Source organism: Tachypleus tridentatus, chromosome 13 (genome assembly GCF_004210375.1).
Source record: "Tachypleus tridentatus isolate NWPU-2018 chromosome 13, ASM421037v1, whole genome shotgun sequence".
Classification (NCBI taxonomy): domain Eukaryota; kingdom Metazoa; phylum Arthropoda; class Merostomata; order Xiphosura; family Limulidae; genus Tachypleus; species Tachypleus tridentatus.
Window position 1 is genome coordinate 38,001,009 of NC_134837.1, and position 21,001 is coordinate 38,022,009.

Consider the following 21,001-nt stretch of genomic DNA (forward strand, 5'->3'; position numbering starts at 1 on the left):
CAACGGAACTGTAGAGATTTACGTTCTAATCTGGATAACATCAAAACACTAATTTCTTTCTACCATCCTGTATGCCTTTCCTTACAGGAAACATTTCTGAAACCTGCCAATAATGTCACCTTTCAGCAGTTTTCTCTGTACAGAAATGACAGGCTGTGTGATGGACGAGTGCATAGAGGGGTGGCACTGTTGGTTGATCAGCATGTGCCCACTCTGTCTTTGTCATTGGACACACCCTTGGAGGTCTTAGCCATTCGTGTATCCTTTGATTGTACCATCACTGTTTGTTCTCTCTACCCGTTGTCTGGAGTGACTTATGATCAATCAGACCTTGATGCTCTTATTGAACAGTTGCCATCTCCCTTTTTAATCCTGGGAGACTTTAATGGACATCATCCCCTCTTGGGAAGTGCTGATATTGATAGGAGAGGTCACTCTGTACAGGGTATGCTATCTGATCACAACCTTTCTCTCTTCAATACTGGTTCTTCTACTTATTTTCATGCACCTAGTCAGTCCTTTACTGTTATTGAACTCTCAATTTGCTCTCCTTCACTATTCTCCCATTTTTCTTGGAGGGTTGACAATAATCCATGAAACAGTGATCATTTTCCTATAATTTTGAGAGAGACTGGCTGTGGTCGATTCCATGTGCCCCAATGGAAGTTGGCTCATGCAAACTAGCCCTCTTTTACTGCTCTTACAGAATTTGATCCTGCCTCAATATTCTAAGCCATCCATAGATGACTGTGTGGCAGCAGTAACTGATTGTATTATACAAGTAGATGCTCAATGTATTCCTAAAACCTCGACACGTTTTCCACTATATCCTCGTCCGTGGAGGAATCCTACCTGCCACATGGTACAGAAGGCTCAAAAATAGGCCTGGAATACTTTCCATCAGATATCCCACACTCTCAAACCACATCGCTTTCCAGCAGGCCCATGCACATGCTTGGTGGGTAAGACATAAAAGCCAGAAGGAATCTTGGACGAAGTTCACAACTGGCATATCTTCTATCACCAGTTCCAAAGTGATATGGAACAAGATTCAAAAGGTCAGTGGATAATATAATTCTGTCCCCATCTCGATCTTGCTCTCTGATGGCCAGGAAGTAGCTGATACCCGGAGCATTGTTAATACTGTAGGTGAAAGCTTTTGCCAGGAATCTAGCACTTCTGCTTCTTCCTCCACCCTTTCAGCCATCAAGACTCAGGCAGAGCGATCACCTCTTTCGAACTGATTGTCTATATGACTATAATAGTCCCTTTTATGCTGGTGGAACTCAAACTGGCCCTTCATCAATCTGACTGTACATCGGTTGGACCTGATGATGTACACTATGAAATGCTGCTCCTTCTATCTCCTGCTTCTTTTGCTATTCTTCTGATAGTTTTTAACCAGATCTGGCAGGGGAATGTTTTTCCTGATGCCTGCAGCCAGGCTATTGTCCTACCTTTCTCTAAACCTGGGAATGATCCCAAGATTCCTTCAAACTACTGTCCAATTGCTTTGATGAGCTGTCTCTGTTAGATCTTAGATGGTTAATGCTCATCTTTTTTGGTTCCTCGAATCAAACAACCTCCTCTTGCCTACCCAGTGTGGGTTTCAATGACAATGCTCCACCATGGACCACCTGATTCGACTTGAAATGTCAATTAGAGAAACCTTTTTTGAATGAAAACATCTTGTATCAATATTCTTTGACATTGAGATGGCTTATGACACTACATGGAGATATGGCATTTTGTGAGACCTCCATATGTATGGGTTATGTGGCCATTGACCCATGTTTATTAAAAAATTTTTAATGGACAGGAGATTCCAAGTTTGTGTGGGTTCAACACTTTCCCGTTCTTTTCTAGAGGAACTTGGAGTCCCTCAGAGCTGTATTTTGAGTGTCACACTTTTCAGTATAAAAATTAATGCCATCACTGAACAACTCCCTCTCAAATGTTGCAAACGGACTACATGTTAACGACTTTCACATCTCATGTCAGTCATCGAACCTGATGTATATTGAGCAGCAGCTACAGACTGCCCTCAATCTTTTACTGAAGTGGACCACAGCAAACGGCTTTAATTTCTCTCTCTCTAAAACCGTTTGTATGCACTTTTACCCCCAGCGGAATATTCACTGCAGCTAAATCTATTTGCTTTGGCACTATCACTGTTGTGACTATTCCATACATGGACTAGGGTCCTGTATTCAAGGCTCAGCTCTGTGCCAGCTGGCAGTCGATTTGGAGTGAGCAACGTGAAAACAAGCTTTTCCAAATAACACCCTATATTGGACTTTGGCTGTCTTGCTTTCGTAACGATCGGAAAGAGAAAGTTGTCTTAGAGCGAACAACGTTTTGAACCTTCTTCGGTCATTGTCAGGTTCACAAAGAAAGAAAGAGGTAACTGACCGGAAGCTGACCACATGTTTGGAAAGGGTTGTGTAACTGAGTGTCGGAATGTAGAAGGCAGTGTTAGATGTTTGAATATATATAATTTTATATTATTTATTTTATTATATTTAATATAGGTATAAAGGCGTTCTTTTATATTGGTTTATTTTGGGTTTAAGTTGTTGTATAAGTAAGGCTTCTTTAATTTTGCATTTGTTTATGTTTGTTTCTTTATTTAGTATTTGAGTGTTTTCTATGGTTATGTTGTGTTTATTTGACTTGCAACGTTCGAAAACGTGTGAGTGTGACTTTTTATGTTCTTTGAATCTGGTTTCCATTTTTCTTCTTGTTTTTCCAGTATAGAAGTTGTTGCAGTTATCACATTGTATTTTATAAATAATGTTGGTGTGGTGTTTGTCAGTGTAGATTTTACATAGTATAGACCTCAGTTTTGTGCCTGGTTTTTGAATAAATTTGGTATTAACTGGAATGTCATATTTTATTACTAGTTTTTGCCAAATGTTGGTTGTCTGCTGATGTTGGGAATATATGTTATGCAGCAGTATATGGCTTCATGATTTTTTGATTTGTGAGATATATTTACTTTTGTTGGTTGATTTTGCTTTCTGTCTAGGTGTGTGCATATAATGTTTTCTACGGTTTGTGGAGGAAACTTATCGATGTTAATGAAGTATTGTTTTCTCTCAACGATGGCTCCATTTTAAACATGTTCTGTCCCAAGGTTTGTCCATAACGTTAGACAGTGTTATTGGTGATTGTGACACTGTCCACCTTGGTTATGTTTTTAGTTTTTTAAAGGCCATTAATCTTTTTAATGCCATTTAAGTTTTTTAATTTATACTTTAGACCTTTTTTAATGTGATTCCCTTTTAAAAATCAAAGTCCATCTAGTTCAATTTTAAATTAGAAAATGGCTGTAACATTAAATAACTCGAAACCAGGACTGGAAAGGTCAACTTAAGGTGACTAACACTGCTTTTTGATCCACACATTAGTCATCCTGGTGAGTTATTATTAAAATTTTGCTGCAGTCTTTTAAAACTTTTATTACTTTACTTTTTGAAAATGGTCATAATGTCAAATAACTTGGAACCAGGACTGGAAAAGCCAACTTCAGGTGACTGATGGTAGTTTTTGTACTTACTTGTTTGTCTTCCTGGCAAGTTATGATAATTACAATTATGCTACAGAAAGTCCTTTACAACTTGCATTACTGTAGTTTTTCTTTTAATGCTGTATATTAGATGTAAGCATTGGTTTTTTGCTATTTATGTTTTTTTTAAACTTTGTTTTGTTTTACCTTAATTTCCTTTTATGAATTTTACTACATTTACTTTAATTTTAACTTTTCACTGGATATTTGGCACAGATAGCTTGGCTATCAACCAACCAATCATGCCTAAGTTCAATTAAAAATGTTTTAGATTATTAAGTATTTACTGAGTAGTAACAACATTGAAGTACACAAAATAAAGGTTATGTAAACTACCCTTTAATAAAAGGTACAGTTGATTCTTATTAATAGCCAGTTATTATTTCTGTGGAGAGTGTTTATTGTATACCATTGACTTGTTTTTCTAACAGTTTTTATTTTCCTTCTTCTTCATTTTGAATTGTGAATGCTCAAGTTCCATTGTAAAAAATATTGCTTTAAACAACCAAAAGTTCATCTCCAAGCACAAAATTTACTAAATGCAAAAGTTAAATAATTTTTTTCTTTATGAGTTGTACAAACTTATAGGATACTTTCAAGTAGTCCATAACCCCAGTTTTTTTATTCAGTTTATTAACCTTTGGAAAATTTTGTGTTTTCCTCAAGTAAGGAATTAGTATGAAATTAAACTTCAATGTGAAACAAAATTTTTAGTTGTAGTAAACATGTGATGAAAAGTGACCTGTGCTTTTGAAACCACAGTCTATCACACACAATGATATATTATAAAGAACCTAAGACTCTAAATAAATACTTGGTTTTTAAAAATTAGAGATAAATGTATCTCAAATAACAAAAGCTTTATTATTGTTTAAAAATAATTGAAATATATAGTCATGTAATGTGTTTGTTCAATGTGAAAGGTTGTAACTAAAGTTAGAAGTAATAGATAATGATGCTATTTGTATTTTCTCTTTCTTACAGCTGGTACGGTCAAGAAGGAAGGACATCAGTGTAAGTAATACTCTTAAAAAATTCTGAAGTAATTTGTAAAAATATTCTTCTAATTATGTAGAAAAGGAAGTTTTCCTTGATGACGAGAAACTCACTTGAAATAAAAATGTGTCTCAGAACGGCTGGTATGGATATTTACACTTTTACTGATAAGGAGAGAACAACGTTTTGACCTTCCTAGGTCATCTTAAGGTTAAGAAAGAGAGAGTTTGCAAGTGGTTGCTGCTGGACACATGTCTTAGGGATGAGAGCATAAATGGGTACGAGATTGTAGGGGATGTTTCAATTAGATGTTAGGTTATTAATTAGTATAGGTATAAAGATGTTCCTTTATATTGTTTTAATTTTGGTTTTAGTTGCTGTTTAAGGCTTCTTTGACTTTGCATTTGTTTATATTTGTTTCCCTGATTAGTATCTGGGTGTTTTCTGTGGTTGTTGTGTTTATTTGATATGCTGTGTTCAAAGATGTGTGAAGGTGATTTTTGTGTTCTTTGAATCTTGTTTCCATTTTTTTGAGGAAGTTTCTTGATGTTGATGAAGTGTTGTTTTATTTTGTTGATTTTGATTTCATCATTAATTTTATCAGGTGAAAATAGTTTTGTGGTTGTGTTTATTTGATTTCTTAATATGTTGGGTCTTTGTTGTGTTTCATGTATTGAGTTCCAGGAAATGTATAATCCAGTATGGGTGATTTTTTTCTGTGGATTTCTGTTTTGAATTGTGTATCAGTTCTAGGGATCTTGAGGTTAAGAAATACTATTTGGTTAGTTTTTCCTGTTCACCAATGAACTTAATGTTGGGGTGTATCTAGTTAACGTGATTGAAAAAACTAAGTGTGTGTTCAGTAGATGTGAATCCAGCAATTGTATCATCAACATACCTGTACCAGTATAGTGGTGAGTGTAAGGCTGAATTAATCGTTTGAGATTCGATCTGTGTTAAAAATTGTTGGCTACCACTGGTGACATGGGATTCCCCATACTTAGGCCATTTATTTGTAGTTAGTTTTGGTGGTAGCAAATTTTACAAGGGTTGCTGATTGGTTGATGAGGATGTGTATCAGTGGGTTGGGGTCTTGGGTATAAAGTTCTAAAGCTATCTTGTAGGCTTCAGTTGTTGAGACTAATGTGAAGAGGGAGATTACATCAAAACTGACCATTAAGGCTTTATAATTTAGTTGATTAAGAATATATTTAAGGTTAAAAGAGTCTTTGAAAATGAAGCTGGCTGATGTTACACATTTAGAAAATGCCCACGCTATATGTTTACTGAGGTTGTAGTTAAATGACTCATAAGTTGACATTATGGGTCACAGTGGACAATTGGGTTTGTGAGGTTTGGGGTGCTGTATAGTTGTGGTGTGCATGAGTTGGTCTTTCAAAGGTAAAAATCAATGTTTTCTGAGATTGTATTGTTTTTTTTTATTTGTAGTAGTATTTTGTTTAATTGGTTTTCATGTGTTTTTGTTGGATTTGTTGTTTGGTAGTTTAAATTTGTTTGTATCTGATAAGATGTTGTTCATTTTTTGAATGTATTCATTTTAATGGATGGAATATTTCAGGTGTTACTGCAAAGTTCATTCCTTTCTTGAATAGATGTATTTCTTCGTTGGTTAATTTTCGGTTGGATCTGTTAATTATAAGGTTTGTTAGTGGTTCATCATATTGGTGTCTCTTTTGTTGTTGGCACCTTAATTTGTCTAGTTTCTTGTCATTCTGAGGACAAAAGGAAGTATGTTATTTTTGTTCAATGCTGTTATTAATGTTAGATTTAATAATAATGATTAACATTTCTCTCATGAACAGTACTGCCAACTTTTATGATAATACCTTGCTTAACTGATTCAATTAATTTTACTTTAGACAGATTAGTTGAATTTGAGACAGTTTTAATAAGGAAAATATTTTAATGTTAAAAATATGTGTATAGAAATTACCTGAAGAATAAACAGGATATATACCTGTGAAGTATGTTTGTTCAAATTGAGTTATGGATCCTTTAATCAGATTACCACAAAATGTTTTTAGAATAATATTAAATTATTTAGAAAAAGCAACAATTAATTGAATAATAGAGCTAGTATGAAGTACAAGAATACATTTAGTTATTGTGAGTATAATTTGTTTAAACTACCAAAGAACCCATGGTGTTAAAGATATAAGAATGTAAAAACCAGGAGTTGTAACGTGTATAAACTTCTAGTTCAATTAAAACTTTATTATGATAAGAAAGTTGTGACTATATTAAATCAAAAAATTTTGCTTATGTAAGTTTTAGAAGAACTGTACAATAAAAGTATAAAAGTTTCAAATTGTTCACAAATTTGGAAGAAAGAAAATAATATCAAGTCGACTTAAATCACGATCATTAGTTCGATAAACTTATGTTTATTAGAATTTTTAAAAGATTTACATGCTTATTATGTAGCTGAGATAAATGTTTAGATTAATTATATGTGAGTGATGACTTAACAGAAACTGCATTTGAAGTTCATTGTTTTCAATCATATTAAATCAGGCAAGCTAATTACAATAATCTTTGCTAGGTCAAGTGAGAAGTTTTTGTATTTGTTAAATCATGTGTCCTGTTAACCTTAGAACTTGGATATTGTTCATGTGAGTGATTAATAACACTAAACATTTCAAATGAAGCTTTACAAATGCCTTGTCGTTATTTATGTACTCTGACAGATGAGACTCTTCTTTATTTACCACTGTTTGTATTTCATTTGGTAGACTGATTCTTTCTGTTTTTATGGTACTTTAGTTGCATACAGTGTCTTCATTTGAGATCAACACTGATGTGTCTTGAGAAAATTCTTCCGATTACAAACTTTTGTAATGTTGGATTATTTAATGAGAAGTTTGATTATATATTTGTGTGTGACAACTATTCAAATACTCTAGTAATTATTACACCACAGAAGAATATTTAGTTGTTAATCCCAATTCTGTAGTGAACAGAACAGCTAGCATTATTGATATATCCTAGATGGTGTTTGAAATTTAACAGAAATCCTCCATTACATCTCCAAATTACTTAAACAAGGCCAAAGTACAGTACATTTATCAGATGTATCTCAGAACGGTTGGTATGGGTATCAACACTTTTATTGATAAGGAGAGAACAATGTTTCGATCTTCCTAGGTCGTCTTCAGGTTAAAAATTTATCAGTGTAGTTTTCTTTTTTGTATCTTGTTCTCATATATGAAGAAAGAGGATTTTGTTTTTTATCTATTTCATACTGTGTTCAATGTTTAATCTGTTACTCTTAATTTGATATCAGACAGTTCATTCTCTTCTTCGTATCTCATTTTCTCCCAGTGCATCAGTTTTATTTAAATTCTTAAATATTTTTAATTGGATTTACTAAGAGTTATAAAACACTTGTTTTATTTCTTATTTTAGCCAAAAGTACTTGTAACTTGACTATATTTTCCTATACTAATTGAATTTGCATTTTTTGTGATTGTATTATTATTATAATACTGTGTATCATTTATATTTGATTCTAATTTAATTTCTTCAGAGTCGTCAAAGATAATCACTAGGGGAATATCATTTGTTTCAAATAAAAATACTTGTGAATTTAGTCATGCAAAACTAGATGATTATTGAGAAATTTGGAGAAGATCCATACTTAGGGGTAGACAGATGTACAGTTACTTAGAACATGACAGTGATTCTTGCGCTGTAGTAATTTTGATTTTTCTCTGCACTGATTAGCTTCAATGCGGCTGTGCATGGGATCTCGACGAGGGTTTATTTGTCGAATGAAAATTGGAAATATCCAGCCGGAAGCCATGGCATCTAGCCACTTACATCGCATCAGACAACGTAATAGTCTTGGACCATCCACTGATGGGCATGCTTATGCTGTAGTACATTGTACAGGCTACATTAAGAACTGGCCTCCTTCAGGTATGTGTGATGTTAAATATTGTTATTTATACAAAAAATCTCGAGTTTAGCTAAGGTGACAGGAATATTAGATCACCTACTAAGAAGAAATGCTGGTATGTTAAACTGTATTATTTTAGAAAATTGTGCTATTAACCGTGTTGAAGTATGAAATTAAAACAGAAATATACTTTACAGTCTTTATATATATATGTAAAAAAAATATATCAAATTGTATTCATTCATAAACTATGTTAACACCAGTGAAATATTTGTAGTTTGTAATTTACATACATGTAACCTCAAGCTGTGTAATGTACATCTAGAACAAATAAGGTGATTGCTCACATTCAGTCAAACCATTTACTGTTTCATGGATGTTCATATAAAATTCGCTCAAAAAGCATACTTCTAAGTACATTTTTAATTCAAAAATATTTAATTCCTTTTCAGCAGTTGTTTTTACCTAAAGATATCTTTTCATTTATTCTTATCACTGCATAATACTTAACTAGATTATTACATAAATAAAATTTTTCAAATGTTAAAATGTTCATTTTTGTTAGGTTTGTGGGTGTTTAAAAACATAATGTTTTAGATTTTTTTAAAGCTTTTAACATTTTCAGTTAGTTTAACCTTTGTTTTATTTTTCTGTAGTTCCTCTTTGTCTAATTGTTGTTGTACTGCTTAAAGATTTTGAGAATTTTGACCTTTTGCCTTTAGAAAGGGGTAAAGCTTAAAGCCAGTAATTCATCAGAATGGGGGAAGATGCTAAGATTTAATGCTTTATAGCTTATATTCCAATAGTTCTGTGTGTAATTTAGTTGAAAAGAGTGAGGCTAGGTGTAGTCAAGGGTGCTAAAGCTACCTCAAAACAAAGTTTTGAAATACTTCCCAAATTCCCCTTTTCAAACTACATGTTGACAATTCTCCTGTGTATTGAAACTCAAGTAACAATACTAATTTGAACTCTATTTCAACAGTTATTTACTCAAAACTATTTTAGAGTTGATATTTTGTAATATTTATTTGGTACAAGTCACAAAAAAGTATAAACTTTCTTCAGGTTTGTGTTTTTGCACAGCTTCAAGAAAAATAAAGCACTTACTGATTGTTTTTTGTAATTCTTCTGGCCATCCTAAAGTCCTTATATACTGAAAAACTACCATCACTTGAGAATACAATTAACTTGTTTCTCTCATGACTTTCCTTCTCTGTGTGAAAATTTATTATTACAATCCTTTGATTAAATAACATGATGTGAAATAATAAAAGTGTGAGACAACTAATAATGAAGAGCAGCTTTGACAATGGTTTTATTTTGGTGGGTATTTAGTACTGTAAATCATACTAGTGTTAAAACATCAGTTGGAAAAAAAGTAAAATTATTTTCGCTCTCAGTTTCTGTGAAGAAAAAACATTCTTAAGAATTCATTTACAAAAAAAAAAACAATTATTTGCAATATATTAATAATTTCAACATTTTAATAAATGTTTACAATTTAAGTTTGTTTAGTAAAATACCATAACAGGTAATTTACTGAAATTTTAAAATGAACGTTACACCTTAAAATAACATTTGACATAGCAAGGTGTAAAACTAATGTTGTTACTTGTCACTCAACTGACTCTAGTATTGTAAGTGAAATTCACCACTTGGTTACAATCTTGCATGGTCTCATGGCATTCTTTATGGATTGTATTGTTTTAAAATGACCAGCCAATATGAAGCCATCTAGCTTTGTCTAATTGTTTACATTTGCTCGTAAAACTGTATACTGTTTTTAAAGTTTTTATTATTGTGGTAAATAGCAATAAGTATAATCAGTGATAACAAGAAAACCCACTTGTAGAGAAAAATATATGTAAAAACAGCTGGTTTGGGTTGAGAAAATTTTTATGTAGAGGAGCAAACAACGTTTCGACCTTCTTTGGTCATCATCAGGTTCACAAGAAAGAAAGAGGTAACTGACCAATAGCTGACCACAAATATCTAAGCAAGCCCTCTACATTCCTACACTCAGTTATACAACTCCCTTCAAACATGTGGTGAGCTATCGGTCAGTTACCTCTTTCCTTCTTTGTAAACCTGACGATGACCAAAGAAGGTCGAAACATTGTTCACTCCTCTACATAAAAATTTTCTCAACCAAAACCAGAAATAAGTATAGTTTAAATATTATAAAAATTGTTGAAAATAACTATGAGCAAAGTTTAAATTTTTAAAACAAATATACTCTTAATTCAGTTTGGGTAGACTTCTACATTCAAATATTACTTGGACCATCCATGATAATCTTCCCAATAAAGAGTAATATTTGATTTTAATTGTAAGTCAAAGGTAAATAGTTTGAGATGTTTATATATTCTTTTACTAAAGTTTAATAGTAGTACACTAGCTAATATAACTGTTACAAGGTTGTTATTTTCAGGTGTACAGATTGATCGCATTGATCCTGAAGATTCCCATAGCAACAGCCACTGTTGCTTGGTCGCCATAGGTCGACTGCAAGTCACTAGCACCCCAAACCCTAATGACTTGATGGGCTCTAACTCCTCCAATGAATTCATTTCTCGGCACAGCATGGATGGAAAATTCACTTTTGTTGACCAGCGGTAAACTTTTATGCTTTGTAAACTTCTTCTTTAAAGTAAACTAGCATATAAACTCACCATAATAGCACATCATCAGTTTATGGTACAAGAAATTATAACATTGAAATTTTTAATACAGATTTCATCAATGAAGAGAAAAGTATAATAAAAACTCATCCACTAGTGAATGAGTTACACTGCTATTTTAAAAAGTGTGATATAGTATATGTAGTGGAGGGAGATTTTTAATATAATTCTCATAGTAAATGTATATGGTGACCTCAAAGAATATACATTATTTAACGATAAAGGTGTTGTAACAAGATATTTTAACATCAGACTGCTTCTTTTTTTTTTCACAGTGTGCAAGGCGTTCTTGGATACCAGCCACAAGAACTTTTAGGGAAAACTTGCTTCGATTTTTTTCATCCTGAGGACCAGACTCATATGAAGGAGAGTTTTGAACAAGGTATCATGAAACACATCAGAGAATTGTTAGCACCCAATTGTTTTATTTTTTACAGATTTCAGATCCATGTTGGATTCGTTTTTCGTCTATTAATATTTTATTGACATAAAAAGTATACATTATTATAACAATTTGTGATCACAGAGGGTTAACCACATTCTGTAAGAATTGTATTTCAGCTGTTCTGCTGCTGTGGGAAATACTTCTTCCATCACCAACTGGATTTAATATGATAGTCTCAATTATGCATTATTGTGTGACACAATTTTTCATAATAATATGCTTCTTTAAAGAATGGTAAGGTCATGCAATTCTTAGAACATGTCTTAAACCTTCCACATGACCACCACAGTATGTAATTGTTGTTTACATGAATCAAGTGCACAGTGATTCATAGGTATTGAGTCAAATGCTTTAATCTATAGGTTAGAGAGTGGAGGTACCATGAGCACTGGTTTCATTCTTCATAGTTTGAAGAAATATTGTATTTTGTGAAGTTTAAGTTTCCCCATTGTATAAGAAACTTGCAATGAACATAGAAATGAAGAAAAGCTATCTTTAATTTATGTGAAAGTTCTTACTACCTCATGGTTGCAGTTGTTAACCCTTCCATTGCAGGTTGGGTGGAATCCACCCATATTGTAACCATGAAAATATTTGAGAATAATTATACTATGATTTTTCTATAAGTTACTTTGTATATATATTTTCAGTGCTGAAACTAAAGGGTCAGGTGATGTCTGTCATGTACCGTTTCCGTGGAAAAAGTAACGAGTGGTTGTGGCTTCGTACCAGTAGCTTTGCATTCCTTAATCCATACACTAATGATGTAGAGTACATAGTGTGCACCAACACTTCTGCAAAGTAAGACTTTTTTTTTTTTTTTTTTTTTGTTGTTCTTAATATGATGTTAATATTGATGGTTGTACATTACCTATAGGTGCAGTTATATTACTTGTTTTACATTAAAAGAAGTAATATTGACAATGCATATCTTTTTTTATCCCATCTATGACCCAATGACCTCTGCTGGCTAGATGTATATGCCTGATTGTTGTATTTGTATATAATCATTAAAAAGTTCTCATAAACAGCTCAGCTTAGTTCAGTGATTTGTTTTTCTAAAACTTTTATGCAACTCAATGTTGTCATTATACATTCTGATTGTTCAATGGCATGTAATTTGTTCATTAACAAATTATTACATATATGTATTTGTCTTTTAAAAAAATGAAAATAAGAAGCATGTAGTCTTAAAACAAAAAGCCATCACTAGAGATTTAAGTAAAACTTAATTATGTTAACAGAAACTTTAGTGCATACATTCTGGTTCTAATATAACTCTGTCTAATAATAGAATTAAACCAACAGTTGGTTTCTCCAAGAAAGTTTTAACATTTTTTACTGTATCAGGAGTTTACACCATCAACAACCTGATGTGACTGGTCCAAGAAATGAGCAGGGGCCAACTAGTGCAGCATCAGCAGTTAGTAGTGATCCTTCTATGAGTCAGTATCCTGGCCACTCAGTACCACCTGGTGGTCTGATGCCATCACAAGGCAAGCCTGAAGGTCTTGACTACAGTATGCAACGTTCAGGGGAAGTTTATCCCATGATTCCTAGGGCACATATGCAAGGTAAAGAAGGTTACAGTACTTCTTCTTTGACAATTTCTTTTAAGTTTTGTAGAGTTGAAATACGGCTACTGTTTTTTTGTAAATTATAGTAATATACATTTTTTGGACATATTTAGTAATATACATTTACTATCATTGTAACTTAGTGAGATAAACAAATCTTTCAGTTATCAGTTACCATAATAAAAATAAAATTAAATATATTCTTGCTTCAAAATTAACATATTTACACATAAACACACAATTTTCAAGAGACTAATTCTTTTTATCAGTGAAATTTTACCCTCTTTTTTAACTTTTCAATAGGTTCACAAGGAATGCAAGATCGACGTCCAGGATCTGGACAACCTGTGTATGGAAATTATGATCCATCCTCTCAGCCTCATTCAAGCATGAACTATCCAAGTACCAGCTTGGCAGGAGGAGGAATAGCTCAAACTTCTTCTGGCAGTGGTGGAGTATTATCTCGTATGGGCAAACAGTCTCCAGCAACTTCAGGTTCTCCTCCACAGTCAGTCTGGACACATCGACACGTAGTTCAGGTAAAGTTTTATTGCCAATTTTACTTCCAGTTAGTAAAACATATTTTCTGTAAATATATTTTTACATGTGATCATAAGATATTCTGCCATGTAATATTGAGCTTTCATATATCAGTATTCTTTTTGCTAGACACCACTTTTCCAAATTAATATAGCAAATAAAAATAACTAGTAACCATCTGATAGCTGTTAATGTTTTTTTTACATGTTCACAATTATTATTTATAATCACTTTTCCCAAGGTGTCTTTACACAATTCAACATGGAAGAAGATATTCCTCAGATGGTTTAATGAGAGATTTTTAAATTGTTGAGAAAAAAAAGGCTTGTTAATAACTAGTATACCTTCAAAAGCCATCGACCGCTATCTATTATTGTCAATACCTGCTCCTTATGAGCTTCTGGTTCTTGATGTTTAGGACAGATGGTCTTATATCTCCCTAACAGTGTTGTCGTGCACATGAAGAGTCATGTATTGAACACAGTTAGTTAATGCCATGTGATGAAAAATCCTGACTGGATTTACATTTGGAGCAAGTCATTTAATATAGACATTTGTTTCCTTCTGTAGGAATTCCTCCATGACCAAAGCACAATGTGGATGATACTGTATCACATAAGAGCAAAGTTGACACCAGTGGTATTCATGTACATCCTTATGTAAATGTGTAGGATCTCATCCCTCTACCACATAGCTATTGAAGAGTCATCCCACGGCACGTAGTGGTCAGTGTTGCTATTGAAGCTTGTGCTGCCACAGACTGTATAAGGTTCATCACAGTAATGATCACACTCAGTTATATTAGCTAGTAATAACTCTCCAAAATTTTCTCCGCACACTGACATGATGATCTGTGAATTTAAAATAAAATCTAGTCTTAACTGTGAGGACCTCTGATGGATAGTTCATGTGTAATCTTGATGGTCTTTGCTGTGATGCTAAGTAAGTGGAATCCTAATAGAGATTTTCTCTAAATACAAAACAGCTTTTCTGAGTGTACTAAGAAGAGATTGGGTCAATACAAGAACTTGAGATGTGTTTTGAAATAGCTATGATGAGCTTATCTGGTCAGAAACTATATTTGCTGAGTTTGGCAGCATATATCCTATCTCCTTACACACACATGAATTCATTGTTGTATCAAGGCATGGGAAAATCACTTTTTTCACGTACCTACCTAAAGCATCAGAAATACAGTAGGTAAACTAAGGTCACATTATAATTCCTCTAGATTTAAGTACCTTCTGACACATATTTGGGCCATAATGGCGTAAAATGTGAGTGTCAGACAAGAAAAGCTCAGAGCAATGTCAAAATAGGTAACATGACAATATTTTCAGTTTGGCAAACATTCCTTTATAAGAAGGGTCTGAAATTCATATGAATGAAAATAACTAATAAAACATGCCACTGTGTGAAGCCTACTACTTTTTATGACCCTCATAAGTTTGAAAAAAAATCAGTATTGAGAATTTGTTAGCACAGAGAAACAACAATCCAAAGAAAATTTAGGCAAGAGTATATGACATACATGTGCTAGGTGTTTTTAAGAGTCCTCCATCTATCCTTTTTGGGGGGATATAGCTTAGCTGTAATGTCTTTTCAGGTACAGTGTGCTACTGTATATTCTGAGTAGATAATGAAAATGATACTCTTTGGTATAATGAAAGGTAAAATTTTTATTAGTTGTTTCAGCTACTAATTTTGGTAGCACAGTTATGATCATCAATGGTATGATAGTGGTAATTTTGATATCAAAACTAGTCAGCTGAAATAATAATAAATACATTTATTATACCAAAAAATAATGTTTTTTTTTTGTGCACATAATATATAACATAACTTTTACTTAATAAGAGGGCAAATTTCAAATTTTTTCTTAAATAGAAATTACTATAAGCTACATCTTTCATGTTAAAATCAGTAATTTTTTAAAGACCTTAACATATCTACAAAACAAATGGTTTAAAATTAGGAGCACTAGTTTTATTTATATTTGTTAGAAGCTTAGATCTTAGTAGAACATAAATTTTATACTTACTTTCATTGGCTGATATAATTCTTTTTTGTAATAATTCCTTCAGCTATAATAACATAATTACTTCATCACAGTTAACTTGCATGAATCTTGCTACAGTTGTTTTGATATCTTTCCAATAGCCTGGCTCGGAGACCTTCAGTCAAGGATTTGCCCAAATGAGTCCACCTTCTCGTAGTCCATCTGGACCAACTTATACTCAGCTGAGCTCAGCTCCTGGGTCAAGAGGTAAGAAATTAACTAATTAAAAGGTTAGGTTGTAAAGTGTTATGATTGTCATGTATTTTTTTGGTGTAGCTGTTTCATCTCCTTGATCAAGAACTGAGGAATTACCTGACTCAAAAACGTTTCTTTTAATCTGTCATGATTTTCCTGGGTGAAATAAAGGGAAACTATCCAACTTTCTAGATGCTTTTAATTTGTGTTTTAGGGCTTGACATGTCTTGGTAATTGGGGCTTTTAACTTGCAATTTGAGGGTCACAGATTCAACCCCAATCACACCAAACATATTCACCCTTTCTGTGCTAGTGGTGTTATAATGTGACAGTTAGTACCACTTTTCATTTGTAAAAGAGTAGTCCAAGTGTTTGTGATTGGTGGTGTTGAGTAGCTGCCTTCCTTCTAACCTATAACTGCTAAATTAGCGATGGCTAGCACAAATATTCCTTGTGTAGCATTGCACAAAATTCGAAACAGTTGCTTTTTGGGATTATCTAACACCCTTATCTACACATTTCATCATAATATTCACCTTTTATTGTTATTGTTGTCTTTAATAACCTCTAGTAGAGTTGTGTGGTACATTTTATTTTTATAAATAACATAGAAAAAAATAAGATGCAATTTTGTCATAACCATTAGCATAATGGTACTTTTTTGGATTTTATTCAAACATAATAGATTCATGTGTTCTTTCACTTAAAAAACTTCAGATATTATCAGTTGTATCCAGGATTTGGTAATCTTGACCTTAAGGTTTGGTTTTGTGCTATACAGTATATTTGTGCATATTGTTTTGTTCACATCAGTTTCTAATGTCAATGAAACTTCCACAGTAGATATTAATTTACTTCTTGTCTTTGTATTATTGGCACAAACTTTTATAATATTTTATTAGATTAAATTCTTGTCATTTTAAGAATAAATTATAGCAGACATTAACTGATGAGTACTTCAACCATTTTATGTAATATTTATCTTGTAAATTAAGCATTTATGTAGATGTGCATTGATTGTCCTTTTTAAATATTTTTTGGAAGTGTATATTAGAATCCATTTTTCTTTCAGTCATTTTATTGCTGTGTGATGTAACTTAATTTGGTTTCAATTGTTTAAAAACTACATAGTGAGTGTTAAGTTTTTCATACAGTATGTCTTCTCTGTTTACAGTTTCACATATAGATGCAATTAACTCCCTTAGGAGGGTCCTTACATATCTGTATGGGTTTGGTTGCTTGGATTATTTTATTTTTTTAGTTTATTAATAACCAAAACTGTTTTAATTTTTGAAAGTTGGGTATTTTCTTAAAATAAACTGTAAAAATGTTTCATTTTCTTATCTCTAAAACAGTAGGAATGTGGACACAGTGGCAGGGTGGTGCACCTTCAGAAACACCCGTGTCCTCCACAGGAGGAAGCCATGCACCGGGACCTGGTAGTGGCAGTGGTGCCCCACAACAACAGGAGTTGACTGATATGTTACAGATGTTAGATCAGTCAGGAACTGCTACATTTGAGGATCTTTCCATGTTTAATACTTTCTCAGAGTGACTTTTATGGTCATGTATCGTATCATTCTCCACAACATGCTAAATTTATCTACAAGAGTGGTTGTGCGGCTGAACAATGAGGCGTGTGTTCTCTTGAAGTTGGTACCATCCCCCTTTCCTATGATAAGGTTGCCTCTGTTTAACAGAAGCCACACTAAATCATCATATCTCCAAATATGGTATCATAATGTAAATAGCTCATCATTTTTAGCTGAGTCCTTTGGAAAAGTGCATTTAAATCAAAACTTAAATTTAAATGTTTTGAAATGTACTCACTGTGTTTTTGCAATGTAGAATTTAGAATGTGAAATTTCTTTCTTTTTTTTTTCTCCTCATTTAGAATTTATTATTATTTTTGAATAAATAATCTGGTAGTAATCCTGATATAATTACTTTGAGGTCCATAAAATTAATGTGAAATGGTAACTATATATATATACACACACACACACACATACATACACACATTATACCTGATGGTACTTATTACAAGAAATCACACTTCTTTTGATATTTAAAACAAAAGTAGCAGCATAACTTTGTTACACATATATAACCATTCAATAATGTGTAGCCCAAACAGGTACCTCTCAAATAATCTGTCATTCTCCTAGTATTTTTTTTATGTAAAAAGGTAAATAATGGAATAGTGTTAATTAAATATAGGAAAATTCTTCTAGATATTTTATTTGTCAAAGGGCTTTAACTGAAGTGTTGTTTTTAACCTCAAACTATATTTTTTGAAAGCAACTGTTTTTAACAATATTTTAATTTTAAGAAAATAAGTGTAAACTATTCATACAACTAGTAAGTTACCCTACTTCATTCAAAAGCATTTTTCTCTTTGAATTATTTTTAAAGAAGCTTCAGTTTGGTTTTAATAAAATTTTCTTATTTAAAGTACTTTCAGTCACACACTTAAATATCTTTACCTTTATAAATTAGTTAACTTAAATTTGCTCTGTGAAACGTGTGAAATTCTTAAAAGGTAAAACATATTAGATCATTTCAAAATTGTTTCAATTAAATTTTATCTTCACACTGCCAGGAGTGGATTTAGGCCAGTACAGACCTGAGGTAGCAGAATAATATTTATTCCCACCTAATAAATACAAGTACATACAATACATAAAAATTTCAAATTTATTTTTGTTGGGGGGGGTTTCAAAAAGTAGGGGCCCTGTTGCACCTGCTCCATTTATTCCACCCTTAATATAGCTTGCATACTATATAAACAAACAAAAATTCTGATCCAAGTTCCTCTTACTCTGTGAATATCTGACATTCAGTCAAGAACTGTATTTTTTAAACCTGTTTTTATTAATTGAAATTATTCAAAAGTTTGTGTTTTTTTATATTAAAAATAATGTAAAATATGCAAACAGCTTCTATTATTCTCATAACTTATTTTAAAGTTCCTGAAAGCTTCTCCACAAGATACATTTGTGTGAAGTTGAAACAACAATTTCATAATACAAATTATTTGTGCTTTTGGTGACATATTAGCTGAAATGTCAAAATCAGATGGTCAAATCAGGAAACTGTACCTGTTGTCATCTTTGGACAGAAAACATAATAACATGGTTATAATTACATTTAGAACATTTGACACATGTTACAGTAAGTTTATGTTTATGAATTTGATATTATAAATTGTTTTTGTTCTGAAGCATAAATTTAGAATCACAAATTAACATTGAACTTACAACAAATTTACCAATATTAAGTGTAAAGAAATGCTTCTTAATATTTCAATTCATTACTGATCTAGAAAAATCTTTAGAAATAATTGTTTTTCGTGTACGTGAATAAAAAAGTGCTCTGACAACAATCATTTTAGTAATAAACATTTTGACTAAAATTCTGTTATCACAAATGCAAAGACAATAAACTTCTTAAAAACCACAATTTAATAAATAAATCTGTTCTACAAAACCACACTTTCATTTGTTTAACTCGGAACATTTTGCTTTTTAACACAGTTAAGACAGTTTGAGGCAGTTGTATGCACTTACCAGCTGAGAAAGTGAAATTGTTTGTTTAACAGAGAAGTTCAGTATCGTCTATAGCTAAGAAAAGGTTTTTTATGAAGTAATCTGCAAGCCACTTGCCAGAAACTATTTCTAAGTTGTACTGAGAAGTTTAATACATTTTACCCAAACTTGTTAATTGAAGAGCTCATGGGAAATGTTGTTAAAACCTATTCACGTTTATCTAATATTGATTTGTGAAGCTGCACAATAATCTCTTTGGTAATCACTGATTTATCATCATGAAGACCATATAAGGGGAAATGTACTAAGAGAAAAATATGTGAAGTTTTCCATGTTGTTGTTTTTTTTTAATTTACTTATAATGTTTTACATTAAACATGCATGTGTTTTTAAACAAATACGTGCTTTTGTGGTAGACGAAATGGTACATGAGAAACTTGTGATGTATGAATATGTATTCACTAGTGGAATAAGTTTTTATATATATATATATAATATTATGATTTGTACTATGGCATTTAAAATAAAATATTCGCCATGTATCAACTTAATGTTCTTACACCATTCTGTGAAAACTTTCCATTTCTTTATCAGTTTCTACTCTAGAAGTGATTAACTTAAAACGACATTTATTTTTCTTTAATTACATATATTTTATCAATATTGAAATGTCAGACATGTACTTTAGATGTTCCTAAGACTGTCATGACTTTTTATTTAGGTTAGAACATAAAATCTACTTAGAGGAATACCATCCATAAACATTGATGTTGGAATTTTTTTATTGCTAGATGGAGTGACTTCTAATGAATGTGAAACTGAAAGATATGTTACTAATAAAAGGTATTGTTATTTAATAGCTAGTTACACTATAAAATACATATATATGTATACATACACACACACAGACATACACAAGCTTTTTTTTTATTTTGTCAAACGTTAATTTAGAATCTCTAAATGTTGTATACTTATTTACTATTGTGACATTTACAATTACAATTTACCCACAAAAGTTGAATGACAGGAGATTATGTATGATTGCCCTTTAGAAAGTTAAAGCTTCTACTAACATTTCATACAGAAGTTTACTGTATATGGTATGAAATCTGTATGTTTATTTGATACTGACGTGTTACTAATCAGAGTAGTATGTTTTATCTCGAACTAAAATGTACTTATTTTTAAAGCAAAAAAGAAAAAAAATTGACAGTAATTCCATATGTTTTTTGGATTTTTTTCTTTCTTTGTTTCTTTTGATTAATGGAATAGGAATTTCCTATTGAAGATGATTGGGAAAATATTACAAATTTGTTTAGATTTACTATCAAGAGATTTTTCACAATGTTTATTTTGTACTTGAGTATGTTATAAACCAGCTTTAAACCTTTTTATATTTTTTGTTTTCAGTGGGTGGTAAATTTTAACTGAAGTCTATCTATATACATGCAGACTTAGACGTGTGTATTTGTT

At 32.0% G+C, this 21,001-nt stretch overlaps 1 protein-coding gene across 6 annotated transcripts in view; it reads left to right on the forward strand.

The window, feature by feature from the left end:
- The window catches only part of LOC143236929 (aryl hydrocarbon receptor nuclear translocator homolog), a 145,614-nt gene extending 125,544 nt beyond the window's left edge, over positions 1-20,070 (forward strand). For all 6 annotated transcript variants that reach the window (XM_076475618.1, XM_076475620.1, XM_076475622.1 and 3 more), the window contains 9 exons: positions 4,553-4,582; positions 8,309-8,503; positions 10,915-11,098; positions 11,440-11,546; positions 12,260-12,410; positions 12,960-13,183; positions 13,490-13,725; positions 15,887-15,992; positions 17,336-20,070. In XM_076475618.1, the coding sequence (XP_076331733.1) occupies positions 4,553-4,582; positions 8,309-8,503; positions 10,915-11,098; positions 11,440-11,546; positions 12,260-12,410; positions 12,960-13,183; positions 13,490-13,725; positions 15,887-15,992; positions 17,336-17,535 (1,433 nt within the window). In that variant the 3' untranslated portion in view covers positions 17,536-20,070. The remainder of the gene's footprint in view (positions 1-4,552; positions 4,583-8,308; positions 8,504-10,914; positions 11,099-11,439; positions 11,547-12,259; positions 12,411-12,959; positions 13,184-13,489; positions 13,726-15,886; positions 15,993-17,335) is intronic.
- Positions 20,071-21,001: the final 931 nt, after the last annotated feature.